The following is a 16,486-nucleotide window of genomic DNA, read 5'->3' as shown; positions in this document are numbered from 1 at the left end:
GGAGATCCAGAAGGGGAAGCAGAACAAGAAATTCCAGTGTAGGAGAAGGACTAGCAAAATAAGGAACAGACTCGAAGAAGGTAACATCGGCGGAAACAAAGCACCGATGAAGACGAGGGCTGTAACATTTGTAGCCTTTTTGGGTACAGGAATAACCCAGAAAGACACACCGCTCAGCCCTGGGGTCCAATTTGTCCACACTCGGACCCAACTTGTGAACAAAACAAACACAGCCAAACACGCGAGGGGTAAGAGGAAAGGGGGCACTATGAGGGTGAATGACCGAGAAAGGGGATTGATTGTCTAATACTGACGAGGGAAGACGGTTAGCTAAGAAGCATGACGTAGGAACGGCATCACTCCAATATACCCTAGGGAAATGCATCTGAAAGAGTAGAGTACGGGTCATGTCAAGGAGATAGCACAACTTCCTCTCAGCAACACCATTTTGCTGAAAGGTGTAGGCACACGAGGACTGATGTAGAATGCCGTGAGTAGCTAAGAATTCTTGAAACCCGCTCGAAGAGGAAAAATACTCTCGAGCATTATCCGTCCGTAAACACTTAAGAGGAAAAGCATATTGAGTAGTAATTTTAGCATAAAAAAGTGCGTAAGGCAGTAAAGACTTCATAACGAATTTTAACTAAGTAAACCCATGTCATCCGACTAAAATCTTCCACAAAGACAATAAAGTATGTAATTCCAAAAAATGACTTGGTCCTCGGGGGACCCCATACATCTGAATGAACCAACTCAAAAGGTCTCAAAACTCTCGTATCAAGCCTAGAAGGGAACGACACACGATGGTGTTTCCTGAGTTCACAGGACTCGCACTGAAAATGCTGAAGGCTAGAGGAGACAATGGAGGTCTACCGACTGCCGGAGGCGCTGAAGAGACGGATGACCAAGACGACAACTGATAGGCACAGAGCTGCGCAAAATGGTGGGAGAGGGGTGGTATTGGAGATGATAGAGGCTGCCCAGCTCACGAACCGTTCCAATCATTGCCCCAGTCGAGAGATCCTGAAAAACACAATATGAGGGGAAAAATGAGATAGAGCTATGCAAAGCTTTGGTAAGCTGACTGACTGATAACAAATTAAATGGAGATGTAGGAACACACAAGACAGATGAGAGAGTAAGACCCTCATGGGGTGAAAGAGAACCAATACCAGAAATGGAGGCTTTAGTGCCATCAACAAGAGTAACAGAACAATAATGAGAAGGAAATGACTGAAATGATGTAAGGGATTGAGAGTTACCCGTCACATGATTGATGCCCCAGAATCAATGATCCTGGAGCTGGAGCTAGTGAGTAGGGAAGCAGGTGCAATACCTGACTGGGCAACACCGGCGGTGGGTGGAGGGCTGCTAAGGTGGAGACGCTGAAGCTCCTCATAATCGGCCCTGGTGAACTCAAAGGGATCCTTTGGAAGACCAGAACCAGAAGACTGGAATGTGCCATCAGTAGGGGTCGCAGCAGAGAGAAGGGCAACTCGGGAACTACGGAGCTTGGGATGAAGCACAAAGCAAGTCTCAACACGGTGGCCATGCCTCTGACAATGAGTGCAATATGGCCGACCACACGATCGACGTTTTTCATAAAGGATCCACAAAAACAGGTGATTTTGTTGCTCCCTCCCTAGGTCGATGAAAACCCTAGGGAGGAAGGCTATTTCTTCTCTCTCTCTCTCTCTGATCGATCTCTCTCTCCCTCTCTCCTTTCCTTCTCTCTCTCTCTCTCCCCTATCTCTTTTTCTTTCATTTTTCTGATCTCTCCCTGATCTCTCTTTTTGCTTTTTTTGATCCCCCTCTTTCTATCTCTTAGATTTATCTCTCCTACTTTCTGATTTCTCCCTCCCTCTCCCTTGATGGGCAAGGGAGGTGTTGGTGGCCGGATGATGCCCGGAGTTGGGCAGATCTCGTAGGGGTTGCAGCAATGGTGGCTGGAGGTGCGGAATGGCCGGATCTGGGCCCGAGTGAGCCGGATTTAATAGGGAAATGATCGGAACTGGGTAGGGTGGATGGAGAAAGTGGGCTGTTAAGTCGTCGGAAGTGGTGGACGTGGCAGGAGTATGAAAAAGGGTGGCCGGATTCGGGGGTAAAAATGAGGAGGTTGGATGTGGAGTTGATGGTGGTGGTGGAGAAAAAGTATGATAGAGGATGTGGACGACGGTATTGAGACGGCCGGTTATTCCAAACCCTCATCTCCTTCTTGAAACGCGGAAGGCAGTGGGATGTCGGAAATGGTGCGGCGGATGACGGGCAAAAGGCTTTGGGAAGCTGTGGGTCGCTGGATCTAGGGGCCATGTTGAGTTGCGGAGGCAATGGGTAGCCAGAGATAGCAGTGAGGTTGCCGTCTGTAGATTGGGGGGTAAAGATGGGTTTGATCGAGGTGTAGGTTGGGGCTAAAAGGGCCGGGGTATTAGTTTAGGTTAGGAGTTTTGGGTTGCAGGTAGTTAGCTGGAGTGGTGGAAGTCGGTGGTTGGAGACGTAGTGGTTGAGGAAGGAGGTAAGACTAGGGTTAGGTGGAAGGTAGGGTAGGGTTAGGGATTTAGGGTTTGGTCGAGGTGAAGAGAAAGAATGTTAGGGTGAACAATGGTGGTCTCTAAGGTTGTTAGGTGGAAGGAACGGTAGGGTTAGGGTTTTAGGTTTTGGTGGAAGTGAAGAGGAAGAAGTTAGGGTGAACAATGGTGGTCTCTAGGGTTAGACTAGGGATTTTGGCTTAGTGGTTTAATGGGGATCCCCCGGGACGGGCGGGGGCGCAAGGTGGAGGCCGCCGAAGATCGGATTCTTTGGGTTGGCTATTGTGCACGGTTATGGGCGCACAATAGCTTTAGGCCTTTGAGCGGGATTTCTGAAAATCGAATTCGCCAGCTAGAAAGTGGTGGAGAAGTTTGTGTGATGTGGCAGGTCACAACTATGACTTGATGGGGCCCGCAAATAAGGCACTTTTTGTTGGATTCGATTCAATTCAATTGAGACCATTGGGCGATGCAAAGGAAAGGAAGGGGGAATGGTGAAGGCATTCTCGGCTGCGGTAGTAGATGAAGAATTCGAAAAGGAAGTTAAATAGTTATTCGGCATGGTGGCAGCGCATGGAAGTGTAGACCTCATTGTAGCGGTTGACCCAGAAGATCACTTCTTTTGGTTTTTTACTGGCCAAGGAGTATGCTCTTGGCCACCCTTAATTGATTCTATGTAATGCAAGTAGGGACCCCTGGTCCCCAATGTAATCTTCATAGTATTAATGAAATTGTCAATTTTCAAAAGAAAAAAAAATGGCCGACCACGACCCACCAGTACCACGACCATGATCAAAAGATTCAGTGCCACTACCAAAAGAGCCAGCGCCTCGACTGGAGGAATCCCCAGTATCATAAGTAGCAAGGGCGGAATCCTCACTCAGAAGAGTAGTGGAGGAGCCACCTAGGAGACACTGCTGAGCTCGGAAGTAGATCTCCGTGAGAGGGAATGGAACCCGAGCCGATCAACTGCTGGGGAAAGGGTAAGAACTCCTGGTCCAAATACTCAAGGTAGTGGAAAACCCGAAGTTGGTCTCTCTGACGAGCAAGGACCATCAGATCTGAAGTAAGAGGCATAAACACGTCCAACTGCTGGCATAGAGAGATGAATATGCTGTAATGGTCGGCGAGGGACAAATCGCCGCTCTCAAATCGATTCTACTTAGAGTAGGTGGCACAAATGTGTGTGAGGTTATCCACCCCAGAGAACATGAGGGCAGTATGCTCCAAAATATCCTTCCCAGTCACCAAATTCATCATCGACTGAGCAATATGGGGAGTCATACTCTTCCAGAGTAAACTGTGAACCATCGCATCATCCTGATGCCATCGGTCATAGGATGGATCAGAGGAGGGGGGTGGGACCCCGCTCAATGAGAGAGACTCTACCTCGAGCCAAGAGATAGGTCTTAACAGCTCTTCACCAGCGAGATAATTGGAGCCGTCGAGGCCCTCCGAAGTCATCTGAGGAAAGGACTTCTCAACAGAGGGAGAGTATACTGTAAGATTGTAGCTCGAAGACGAAGGAGCCGATGGAGGAGCAGTCACACTGTCAGTATGTGAGGGGCTGACAGGAGGATCCGATGTAGTGGGAGGATCCATTGGAAAAGAAGAGGCTCACCATGATCTGAAAACAAAGATGATAATGAGAAGTCACAAAGTAGACTCCATCGGAATAGTGCGGCTCCGATGACGAAGAATAATAATAGGGGACATAGAAGAACAAGCTAAAGAGAGAATCATGGGGTAGAGTCAATGGCCAAGGGGGAGAGGAGATCGGAGCTGCGGAGAAGGTGACAAAGAATAGCAAAGGCATTTAGCCCATGGAAAGGGAAAAAGGGGGGGGGGGGGCAGAGGCAAGGGATGCTGGAGGGGGGTTGGGCGAGAGGGGAGAAGGGGCGAGCGAGGGTCAGGCGAGAGGTAGAGAGAGAGAGAGTGAGAGAGAAGCAGGGGAGGTTGGGTGAGAGGGCTGAGGGGCAGAGAGAAGGGGAGGGGAGGGGAGCTGATGGAGGTAGAAAATGAGGAAGTAGAAGAAGAGAGGGAGGGTTGGTGGTGGGGAGAAGATGAGAAAGAAGAAGATGGAGAGGTGAAGGTTCTCCAAGGGACAGAGAGAGTGAGAGAGAAGCAGGGGAGGTTGGGTGAGGGAGCAGAGAGAAGGGGAGGGGAGCTGATGGAGGTTGAAAATTAGGAAGTAGAAGAAGAGAGGGAGGTTTGGTGGTGGGGAGAAGATGAGAAAGAAGAAGATGGAGAGGTGAAGGTTCTCCAAGGGTGGTCCCTAGCGCACACATACCCTAGGGCTCTGATACCATGTTGCAAGAGAAGGAGATGAGAGAATGGAATGAGTTAGGGTCTTCCCCTTCACTCAAGTATTTATATTAACGAGGAAAAATAGAAAAGACTACTATGCCCTTATGGCATTACACACATGTGTATATCCAACATATATATATATATATATATATATATATATATATATAGAGAGAGAGAGAGAGAGAGAGAGAGAGAGAGGAAAGTGTCTCTAGTCTCTCCCCTAGATAAGCTTATCTACTCCTCCCTTTAAAAAAACACAGTGGGCCCACGTTGTTTGGATGATCCAAAGCATTCATTTGATAGGTCCTAACATAGATAGGGTGTGCCCAAAAAATCAGCACCAAAGGGTCATCCTAGAACTTCGTTTTGTGGTGCCTTGTGGTACCCATTTTGGACACATATAAACGACCACGTTTATATGCGTCCATTTTGGACACGGTGTGCCCAACAAAATGAAGTTCTAGGATGACTCTTTGGTGCTGATTTTTTTGGCACACCCTATCTATGTTAGGACCTATCAAATGAATGCTTTGGATCATCCAAACAGCGTGGGCCCACTGTGTTTTTTTTAAAGGGAGGAGTAGATAAGCTTATCTAGGGGAGAGACTAGAGACACTTTCCTCATATATATATATGGGATTTGCTAGGGACTTTTGCGTTAAGGCATTTCACGGATGGCTGTTGCATGAGAGAGCAGCCACTCAGGCTCACTTTTCAGCTGATGTTGTGTTATTCATTTAATTCATCTGAGGTGGCTGCTCTCTCATGCAATAGTCAGCCGCAAAATGCCTTTCTGCAAAAGACCCTAGCAAATCTCTCCCCACCACACACACACGCACCATGTGTCTTTGCCGAGGTTTTAAATTTCGGTTTTGGTCATCAGCGAAACCGAAACGTTTCGGTACGAAATTTGGACGAAATCTTGTAAAATCAGAGAAGCGAAATTTCACCGAAATGTCCGAAATTTCGGGCAAAATTTTGTACTTTTCCTACTCTCTGTGAAACAAAATTCCAAGTGAAATTTCCAAAACGCTTCGGCCGAAATTTTGTACTTTTCTGAAACTCTGTGCATTTCATTTCGTTTTCTGCCAAATTCGTTTCGGCCGAAATTTAAAACCATGGTCTTTGCTTTGTCATTCGTTTTCATTGCACGAAATATTTTTATTGGAAAAAATTTTCCCTTATAAATACTGGTTTTTACTTTTATTCGCCCCTCCCAATTTACACATGCATTGCATGGGTGGGGCCTACCATTTTGTACCTCATGCTTTGATATGATAGGGCCCAACATTTTACACCCATCAGTGGGCCCACTATCTCCACGCATATCTATGCGTCGGGTGGATCCCACCATTTTACACCATTTTCTGATAGGGTGGGTCGGACCATATCCACCCAAATCTATGCACAGAGTGGGGCCCATCATGTCATACCATGTTTTGATAGGGCGAGTCCAACCAACTCTATTCAAACCAATGCATTGCGTGGGGAAAACCTTTTTTTTTTGGGCAGGGAAAACCATTTTAAACCTAATGTTTTGTTCGGTTGGGGCTCACCATTATTATACATCCATGCATAGCATGGGCTAAGAATGCTAATATGTATGCATGTATGTGTATACACAGGGCCAAAAATGCTAATATGTATGTATATACAGACACATAGCCACTCTTAAAATCAGGTTGCCCCCCTAGTAGTTTGACAAATGCCTAAATTTAAAAGTGGAAGTACAAATTTCAATGTGTATATCACTGTTGAGAAACTTCCCAATTCGATAATTGACTCACCTGATTCAACTCAGTTATACCTCGGCCGAGTTCTTGTCAGGGCACGAGTTTCTAAACACTGGTTTGTGTACAAGTCGACACTTTTTTTAATTGAAATTGATTCTCATGCGAGTCCTTTAAAGCAATCAAAGATGTTGCTTCTTATTTTCTTCTCATACAATGACCTGAGCTCCTCTTTTAGTATCATTCCCCTATCAATGTGTTTTGTTGTGTCAGATTTTGTTCAATTGATGACTGACTTTTAACTTGTACCAGGCTCACCCAGAAGAATTGGGTGCATTGATTGAAGTTCTGAAAAGTGGGATGGTTACAAGTGTTTTGGGATCTCAATACAAGCTTCATAATGACGCAAGGTGTGACATTTTTGGTGCCTTATGGCGCATCCTTGGAGTTAATAACTCAACACAGCGGGTCTTTGGAGAAGCCACCGGATTTTCACTCCTACTTACAACACTCCACAGTTTCCCGAGTGATCAAGGGGGGCACGCCGATGATGAAACTTCTTTAATAGCTCATATGAAGCTTTTTAGTTTTTTATTGCGTGTTGTGACTGCTGGAGTATGCAATAATGCCGTTAACCGATTGAAACTCCATACAATTATATCATCCCAAACCTTTTATGATCTTTTGTGTGAGTCTGGTCTGCTTTGTGTGGATTGTGAAAGACAAGTAATCCAGTTGTTGCTGGAGCTTGCACTTGAAGTTATGGTCCCACCTTCCTCTATCTTGCAAGCTGGGAATGCCCGGGCCCCGTCATCTGATATTGTTGAAGCTGGGTCGGCAAATTTTCTCTTAAGCACTTCATTAGGTATTTTTAGGCCTGATAGACAGCGTGTATATAATGCTGGTGCTGTGGGAGTGTTGATCCGTTCTTTGTTACTGTTTACTCCAAAGGTGCAGCTAGAAGTGCTAAACTTCATTGAAAAGCTTGCTCATGCGGGTCCGTTCAATCAGGAAAACCTGACTTCTGTAGGTGCGGGTCCGAGCATCCTATCATTTTTGTCTCTTTTACTTAAGTTGAACATAATAATCATTTTCGTCCGTTTTACTTTAAGTTGAAAAGTATCCACTTATAACTTTTTTCATAAATTAGGTTGTGTGGGACTTTTACTGGATACAATCCACCCATTTCTATTGGGTTCATCACCACTACTTACACATGCATTGCAGATTGTGGGAGTGCTTGGGGCATACAGGTAACTCTGGCTAATATCTCCAGATAATTGATATCTGCACCATTAGTTGACCTAGTTTGTAACAAGGTTTAAAATTTCGGTTTCGGACATATCCGAAACCAAATTTTTTGCCAAAATACCGAAATTTCGGCCGAAATTCGGTAAAGAAGAAAAAAAAATCGTTAAAATCCAAAAAATTTACCAAGATTCAAGCCGAAATTACCGAAATTTTGGCCAAAATATGTACTTTCAATGTCGGCCCCTGCCTAAATCCGAAATTTTGGTTATTTCAACCGAAATTTCGGCATTGCTGCCAAAATTTAAAACCATTGTTTGTAAGTGTTTGGCTTTAAAATGTTGAGTGGCATATTTCTGTTAACAGGTTATATTCATCGGAGCTCCGTGTGCTTGTTAGATATATTCTGCAGATGAAGCTGATAAATTCAGGTCATATTCTTGTTGATATGATGGAGAAATTAATTCAAATGGAAGATTTGGCCTCAGAGAATGTTTCTTTAGCACCTTTTGTGGAGATGGACACGAGTAAAGTTGGGCATGCATGTGTTCAAGTACCTTTAGGGGAAAGGACATGGCCTCCCGCTGCCGGATATTCATTTGTTTGCTGGTTTCAATTTCGCAATTTCCTAAAATGTCAAGCTAAGGAACCAGAACAACCAGCTGCCTCTATTAGAAATAGGAACACCTCTAACAGGCTCCGTATCTTTTCGGTTGGCGCGGTGGATGATGGCAAAACATTTTATGCCGAACTTTACCTTGAGGATGATGGGGTTCTTACTATTGCAACCAGCAACTCCTCTTCCCTGTCATTTCCTGGTCTCGAACTGGAACAAGGAAGGTGGCATCATCTCGCGGTTGTTCATAGTAAGCCTAATGCTTTAGCGGGACTTTTCCAGGCCAGTGTAGCGTACCTCTATATCAATGGAAAGCTGAGACATACAGGAAAACTAGGGTATTCACCCTCTCCTGTTGGAAAGCCTTTACAGGTAACTATTGGGACTCCGGTTACCTATGCAAAAGTTACCGAACTCTCCTGGAGGCTTCGCTGCTGCTATCTTTTTGAGGAGTTTCTCACACCAGGAAGTATTTGTTTCATGTACATTCTTGGTAGAGGGTATAGAGGGCTTTTCCAAGATACAGATCTTCTCCAATTTGTTCCTATCCAGGCCTGTGGCGGGGGTAGCATGGCCATATTAGATTCATTGGATGCTGAGTTACCTTTGGCTTCTAATGCGCAAAGGGTTGACAGTGCTAGCAAGCAGGGGAACATTAAGGCAGTGGATAGAAGTGGGATTGTTTGGGATATGGAAAGACTTAGAAACCTTTCATTACAGCTTTCCGGAAAGAAGTTAATATTTGCATTTGATGGAACATCCTCAGAGGCAGTCTCGGCAGCTGGGTCTTCTTCCCTGCTCAATCTAGTTGATACAATGTCGGCTGCTGCTTCCCCTATCGGTGGTCTGTGAATCAACAATATGTTTACTTGACTTTGTTATTTTTACGCTTGACTTTCTTCAGCTCTATGTCACAAATATCGCTCTCGAGAATTTCTCAGCAAGGGAAAATTTCAGGATATTTTTATTTTCTTTATTTTTTTTGGGTTTACATCGGGGAAAAGACGGTAAAAATAAATTATTTAAAATATGAACACACATTTTTAATGTGATGTTTTCAATTTCTCGTGAGAAAAGCTCGGAATGTTTGAGATCTGTTTCTTAAAATCACAGCTTTAGAGTGGAGGAGTAGATGTAGAGCTTTTTTGAAAGTCAAGTCGTGAATTTATCTCGATAATTCGCGACAAAATCGCCATAAATTCGCGAGAAAATCAATATCTCACTAGAAATTGAAAATCCTGAGATAAATTCATTTTTATCGTTTAATCAAAATATCGAGATATTTTCAATTTTTCGCCATTTTTTGTGATATAGCGTTCTTCAGCGGAAAAATGAGGGAATTTTTATTACAGCTCCTCTTCTTTGATTTACAGGTATACCACGCTTTGGTCGTCTTCATGGAGATATTTATATCTGCAGCCAATGTGTGATTGGAGATAGCATACGCACAGTTGGTGGGATGGCTGTTGTGTTGGCTCTTGTTGAAGCTGCGGAAACCAACGATATTCTACACATGGCACTGTCCTTGCTCGCTTGTGCACTTAATCAGAGTCCCCAGAATGTTCATGCCATGCAATCTTGCAGAGGATACCATTTGCTCGCTCTCTTCCTTCGTCGTAGGATGTCTTTGTTTGACCGGCAGTCACTTGATATCTTTTTCCAAATTGCTGCGTGTGAAGCTTCGTTTTCTGAAACCCAAAAGTTTCAAGGAACTCGCTCTATTGCTTCCCCTGTTGGAACCATTCATGAAGCCTATTATGAGGATCTTAACTCTTCTAAGTTTGCTGATGAGCTTTTGTCCGTTGGATCTCATGGAGATTTGGATGATTTTTCTGCACAGAAAGATTCGCTTAGTCATATTTCTGAGCTCGAAAATATTGATTTGCAGGCAGAAACTTCCAACTGTCTTGTTTTGTCGAATGCTGATATGGTTGAACATGTACTGTTGGATTGGACCTTGTGGGTTACAGCCCCTGTCTCAATTCAAATTGCACTTCTTGGATTTCTCGAGCGGTTAGTATCCATGCATTGGTACAGGAATCATAACCTTACAGTCTTACGTCGAATCAACCTCGTTCAACATTTACTAGTCACTCTACAGAGGGGAGATGTGGAAGTTTCTGTCTTAGAGAAACTGGTAGTACTGCTTGGGGTCATTTTGGAGGACGGTTTCTTAGCTTCTGAATTGGAACTTGTTATCAGATTTGTCATTATGACATTTGACCCTCCCGAACTGACCCCACACCATCAAATCGTTCGAGAGTCAATGGGAAAACATGTCATTGTGAGAAATATGCTATTGGAAATGCTTATTGATTTGCAAATGACTATAAATTCCGAAGAGTTGCTCGAACAATGGCACAAGATTGTTTCGTCCAAGTTGATCACATATTTTCTTGATGAGGCTGTTCATCCAACCAGTATGAGATGGGTGATCACTCTTCTCGGGGTTTCTCTCGCTTTTTCCCCCACATTTGCACTAAAATTTCGCAGTAGTGGAGGTTATCAAGGCCTGACCCACGTGCTTCCGAGTTTCTACGACTCTCCAGAAATATACTACATACTTTTCTGTTTGATATTTGGCAAGCCCGTTTATCCAAGGCTACCTGAAGTCCGTATGCTGGACTTCTATGCCCTAATGCAAAGCGACGGAAGTTATGGAGAACTTAAGTTTGTTGAGCTATTAGAATCTGTAGTTGCTATGGCAAAATCTACATTTGATAGGTTGAGTATGCAGTCTATTCATGCTCACCAAACTGGTAATCTTTCGGAGGTGAGTAGCCTACTGGCGGAGCTCGTAGAAGGAGCGGCAGACATGGGAGGAGAGCTTCAAGGTGAAGCTCTAGTGCATAAGACGTATGCAGCACTTTTAATGGGTGGGGAGGCAGCTGCCCCTGCTGCTGCTACCTCGGTTCTGCGGTTCATGGTTGATCTGGCAAAGATGTGCCCTAGTTTCTCTTCTGTATGCAGACGTGTTGAATTTCTTGAAAGTTGTGTCGATCTATATTTCTCTTGTGTAAGGTGCGTCCCATGGTTCCCTGTGTTTTGTTTCTAAGCTACATTGTGTTTTCCTTCTGAATTTGCCTCATATTGTGAACTTAGGATCATCGTTTAAAATTTTGGCCGAAATTCGAAATTTCGGATTTCAGCCAGGGCCGACACCGAAAGTACATTAATTCGGTGTCAGCCAAAATTTCGTCAATTCCAATTTTTTTTTTAGTTTTTTCCGTTTCTTTTTGGATAATACAAATTTTCGTCTGAAATTTTATTACACGACCTATTTTTTTTTTTTATATTACCGAATTTCGGCCGCTGCTGAAACCGACACCAAGACCGAAATTTAAATCCTTGCTTAGGATTGACTTTAGCATCAACCAACATTTAATCATCTTAAGTGTGCAAGTTAAATATGTTTTAGTTATTATTTTGTCAGGACTGACTGGTTTTGCCTTTCAGGGCTGCATGCGCAGTGAAGATGGCAAAAGACCTTTCAGTAAGAATGCCAGGTGAGAAGAATATAATTGACTCTGAAGATACCCACAGCTCTCAGCACACATTCTCCAGCTTACCTCATGAAAATGAACAGTCCACTAAAACTTCCATAAGCATTGGAAGCTTTCCACAAGCACAGAAAAGTACAAGTTCTGAAGACATGGTTGGGCTGCCAAACTTTTTTGTGGAAAATAAAGTGGATGAAAGAGCCACTTTACCACATCTGGAATCAAATGGTGAAGGTATTGAGAAGATGACCACAGCCCCTACCAGCACCCATGAGTTTAATTTTTTTAATATGAATGGAACCCAGAATGCCGTTCACCTCGCAGATTCATTTAGCTCTACATCTATTACTGTGCCCGATTCCCCTGTTTTATCTGAGAGATCAAACTATAAACTACCAGTCACCCCCTCTTCATCCCCGGTGCTGGCTTTGACGTCATGGCTGGGCAGTGCAAGCAATAATGGTGCAAAAGCTCAACTGGGTCCCACTACATCAATTGGATCATCAGTGTCTATTGGTGATTTCGAAGCATCTCAAGATTTAAAGTCTACCTCTCATGGATCAGGTGCTGCGATCACCTTCTTTGCTATTAGCTCCAAGCTTTTACTTCAAATGGATGACTCTGGTTATGGAGGAGGTCCATGTTTCGCCGGGGCTACGGCTGTTTTAGATTTTGTTGCAGAAGTTCTTGCTGATATTGTGACGGAACAGATGAAAGCAACACAAATCATTGAAACCATCTTAGAGGCCGTTCCTTTGTATGTAGATGCGGATTCTGCATTAATTTTTCAGGGTCTGTGCCTTAGTAGATTGATGAACTTCCTGGAAAGGCGCCTCTTGCGGGATGACGAGGAAGATGAGAAAAAGCTCGATAAGAGTCGCTGGTCTTCAAACTTGGATACACTGTCCTGGATGATTGTTGACCGTGTGTATATGGGTGCTTTTCCTCAGCCAAGTGGAGTGTTGAGAACTTTAGAGTTCTTATTATCCATGTTACAATTTGCTAACAAAGATGGTCGGATTGAGGACGTGGCACCCATAGGAAAAGGTCTTCTATCCATCTCAAGGGCAAGTAGGCAACTTGAGACATATATACATGCACTTTTGAAGAACACAAACCGCATGATAATGTATTGTTTCCTTCCATCGTTCCTAGCCACCATTGGAGAAGATGATTTGCTTTCATCTTTAGCCTTGCAAGTAGAATCTAGGAAGAGCTTGTCCCATAATGTGTTACAAGATGAGTCAGGGATTGATATCTGCACCGTCTTGCAGTTACTAATTGCTCACAAGCGACTTATACTCTGTCCTAGCAACCTTGATACTGATCTCATTTGCTGTCTCTCTATAAATTTAATTTCTCTCCTGCGTGACCAGAGACGAACTGCACAAAACATGGCAGTGGATGTTATCAAGTATCTTCTTTTACATCGCCGTTCAACATTAGAGGAGTTGCTTGTTTCTAAACCAAACCAAGGGCAGTTTTTAGATCTTTTGCGTGGAGGATTTGACAAATTGTTGACTGGAAATTCTTCGGACTTCTTTGAATGGCATCAGAGTTCCGAACAAACTATTAATAAAGTCTTGGAGCAGTGTGCTGCGATAATGTGGATGCAGTATATTGCTGGCTCGGCAAAGTTCCCTGGGGTGAGAATGAAAGGCATGGAGAGTCGTCGTAAAAAAGAAATGGGGAGAAGGTTTCGGGATGTTTCAAAATTGGTCTTAAGACACTGGGAGCAGATGACTGAGAGGAGATATGCACTTGAATTGGTTCGCGATGCAATGTCAACCGAGTTGAGAGTTGTACGTCAAGATAAATATGGTTGGGTTCTCCATGCTGAGAGCGAGTGGCAAACCCATATTCAGCAACTTGTCCATGAGCGAGGAATATTCTTTTCAAGGAATTCTCCTTCTGCAGAAGCTGAATGGCAGCTATGTCCCATTGAAGGGCCATATAGAATGCGTAAAAAGCTTGAGCGTTGCAAATTGAAAATTGATACAATTCAAAATGTTCTTAGAGAAAGATTTGAGTTTGGGGAATCCGATCCGGCTCAAAAGATTGATAATCGTCTTGATGCTGATACCAATTCGTTTTTTCATCACTTGTCTGATGCTGTTGAGCAGAAGGATTTTGATGCTATCGAGTATGAGGAGTCTTCTTTCAAAGATGCAGATGATTATAATGATGAAGAGTCTACCTCTGCCCTAGAATTTGGGGCTAAGTCCAGTGTAGTTTCCGCCCAAATAACCGACAGCAATGCAAAATCTGATATAGGCTCTCCATGGCTGTCGTCTTCTATGAAAGTTGAGGACATGAAAGTAGCAGATGATCAGTCAGAGAGGGAGCTGCATGATAATGGTGAATATCTAATTAGACCATATCTTGAACCTCTTGAAAAGATAAGGTTCAGATATAATTGTGAGCGTGTTGTAGGTCTTGACAAACATGATGGTATATTTCTTTTAGGGGAGCTCTGTTTATATGTGATAGAGAACTTTTACATAGATGAGTCTGGGTGCATATGTGAAAAGCTATGTGAAGATGGACTTTCTGTTATTGATCAAGCTTTGGGTGTTAAGAAAGATGTTACTGGAAGCACTGAATTCCAGTCAAAGTCACCTTCATCGTGGGCTGTGACAGTTAAATCATTTGCTGGTGGAAGAGCGTGGGCATACAATGGTGGTGCATGGGGAAAGGAGAAGGCGTGTACTAGTGGTAATCTACCTCATCTTTGGCGTATGTGGAAACTTGATAGCATTCATGAGATTCTGAAACGTGATTACCAGTTGCGTCCTGTTGCCATTGAGATATTTAGTATGGATGGATGTAATGATCTTCTGGTTTTCCACAAAAAAGAAAGGGAGGAAGTGTTCAAAAATTTGGTTGCCATGAATCTCCCACGGAACAGCATGTACGCTTCTCACCTTGTCTTAGTGGTTCCATATTTATCTGTTTATGGTGATATATTTCAATGCTATTTGTTAGAATGGGAATAAAGAAGAAAGGAAGAAGAAGAAGAGTGACTGGAGAGGTTGGTGAGTCTCCACTAAGGAGTCCTCCCATGAATATGATGTATATATTAGCCCATAGTAGGGCAACATGGTACAAAGACTATAATACCCTCCAATATACACGTAATGACCAATGTACCCTTCAACACACTTCAACACCCCCCAAGCTAGAGTGTATATACTCTAGAACTCCAGCTTGTTACAAAGAAAACTACAACAAACAGCTAAAATACCCATACAACAAAAAATCAATAATCCCATACACACAGCTAGCTTTGTACACCACTCCCCTCAAGCTGGTGTGGTAAATACATAATGAAAAACATAACAAAAAGAGCAACAATCACAATGAATAGAATGCATGATCAATGGCCATAACAAAGCAACGGATCCCCTTGAATCAGCACGATGGCAAGAGCGATCACCACAGGGCCTCCCCCTGAATCAGAGCGACTTTGCATTCAAGAGGAAGCTTAGCAGCGCTTAGCCGCTTAGCGATAGAGCAGCACGACTAACAAGTCTGCATACCAATAACGAACTAACGGAGGCGCCTCGGTAGGGAAAACAAGAACGATTTATCGAACAAAATGAGCACACTAAAGGCACGCACACGGGCAATGACAAGGTACCACGAGCAGAGACATCAGCTGAGCAGCACAGTGCCAATAGAAGAATAACTCCCACCACCAGAAGGGTGAGGAAACCAAACAACGATGGCATACGGCACGTCGCCTGGAGAGACAACCAACCAACGACAGGGGACACCACGTCGCCTGGAGAGACAACCAACCAACGATGGGGGACATCAGGACGCCTGGAGAGTCAACCAACCAACTATGGCGGACAACACGTCGCCTGGAGAGATAACCAACCAACGATGGGGGACACCACGTTGCTTGGAGAGATAACGAACCATTGACGGCGGACATCACGTTGCCTAGAGAGATTACCAACTAATGACAAGGGGACACCAAGTCGCTTCGAGAGACAACCAACGAACTACGGGGGATACACCCTTATAAGCATGAAGCAGGAGCGGGGAGGCGTGGGGTCTAGAAGAGCCTAAGGTTGGGTGCGCCATTGAAGCGTTTATGTAATATTTTCTTTATAGGTTTTTCAAAATTCAAGTACGTCAAAATTCAAGTTCATCTGCCATTCAAAAAGAATTCAAGTACATCAAAACCAGTAATTTCTAACTATCTTCGTATATATCGTTCAAAATTTAAGTACATAAAAAAACAGTAATTTCTAACCATCTTTATTTCCGTGCACTCTTTCCTAATGCCTTCTTAAAACCATTGTTTCAAATTTCGGTTTCGGAATGTGTTTCGGTCCTGACCGAAATCGAATTTTTAGCCGAAATGTCGAAATTTCGGCCGAAATGTTGAAATTTAGGCCGAAATCTGACGAAATCGAATAAAAGAATATTTTATCTCATGCAGAATTTCGCAAAATTTCACGAAGATATTAAATAATTAATAAAAATCGAGATTTTTGGGTGAAATCCCTTATATTTCTGATGAAATTTCGAAATAAACGACCATTT

At 43.6% G+C, this 16,486-nt stretch overlaps 1 protein-coding gene across 1 annotated transcript in view; it reads left to right on the top strand.

Annotated features, from left to right (window-relative positions):
- LOC143887735 (protein SPIRRIG-like) overlaps nt 1-16,486 on the top strand; it is a 48,782-nt gene that overhangs the window by 21,978 nt on the left and 10,318 nt on the right. The window contains exons 11-15 of the mRNA XM_077391901.1: nt 6,878-7,595; nt 7,716-7,818; nt 8,180-9,273; nt 9,803-11,450; nt 11,886-14,840. Of these exons, the coding sequence (XP_077248016.1) occupies nt 6,878-7,595; nt 7,716-7,818; nt 8,180-9,273; nt 9,803-11,450; nt 11,886-14,840 (6,518 nt within the window). The remainder of the gene's footprint in view (nt 1-6,877; nt 7,596-7,715; nt 7,819-8,179; nt 9,274-9,802; nt 11,451-11,885; nt 14,841-16,486) is intronic.

Source organism: Tasmannia lanceolata, unplaced genomic scaffold (genome assembly GCF_043159265.1).
Source record: "Tasmannia lanceolata isolate RefF3 unplaced genomic scaffold, GAP_Taslan_0.1 ptg000012l, whole genome shotgun sequence".
Classification (NCBI taxonomy): Eukaryota; Viridiplantae; Streptophyta; class Magnoliopsida; order Canellales; family Winteraceae; genus Tasmannia; species Tasmannia lanceolata.
This window is presented reverse-complemented; position numbering and strand designations above follow the sequence as displayed.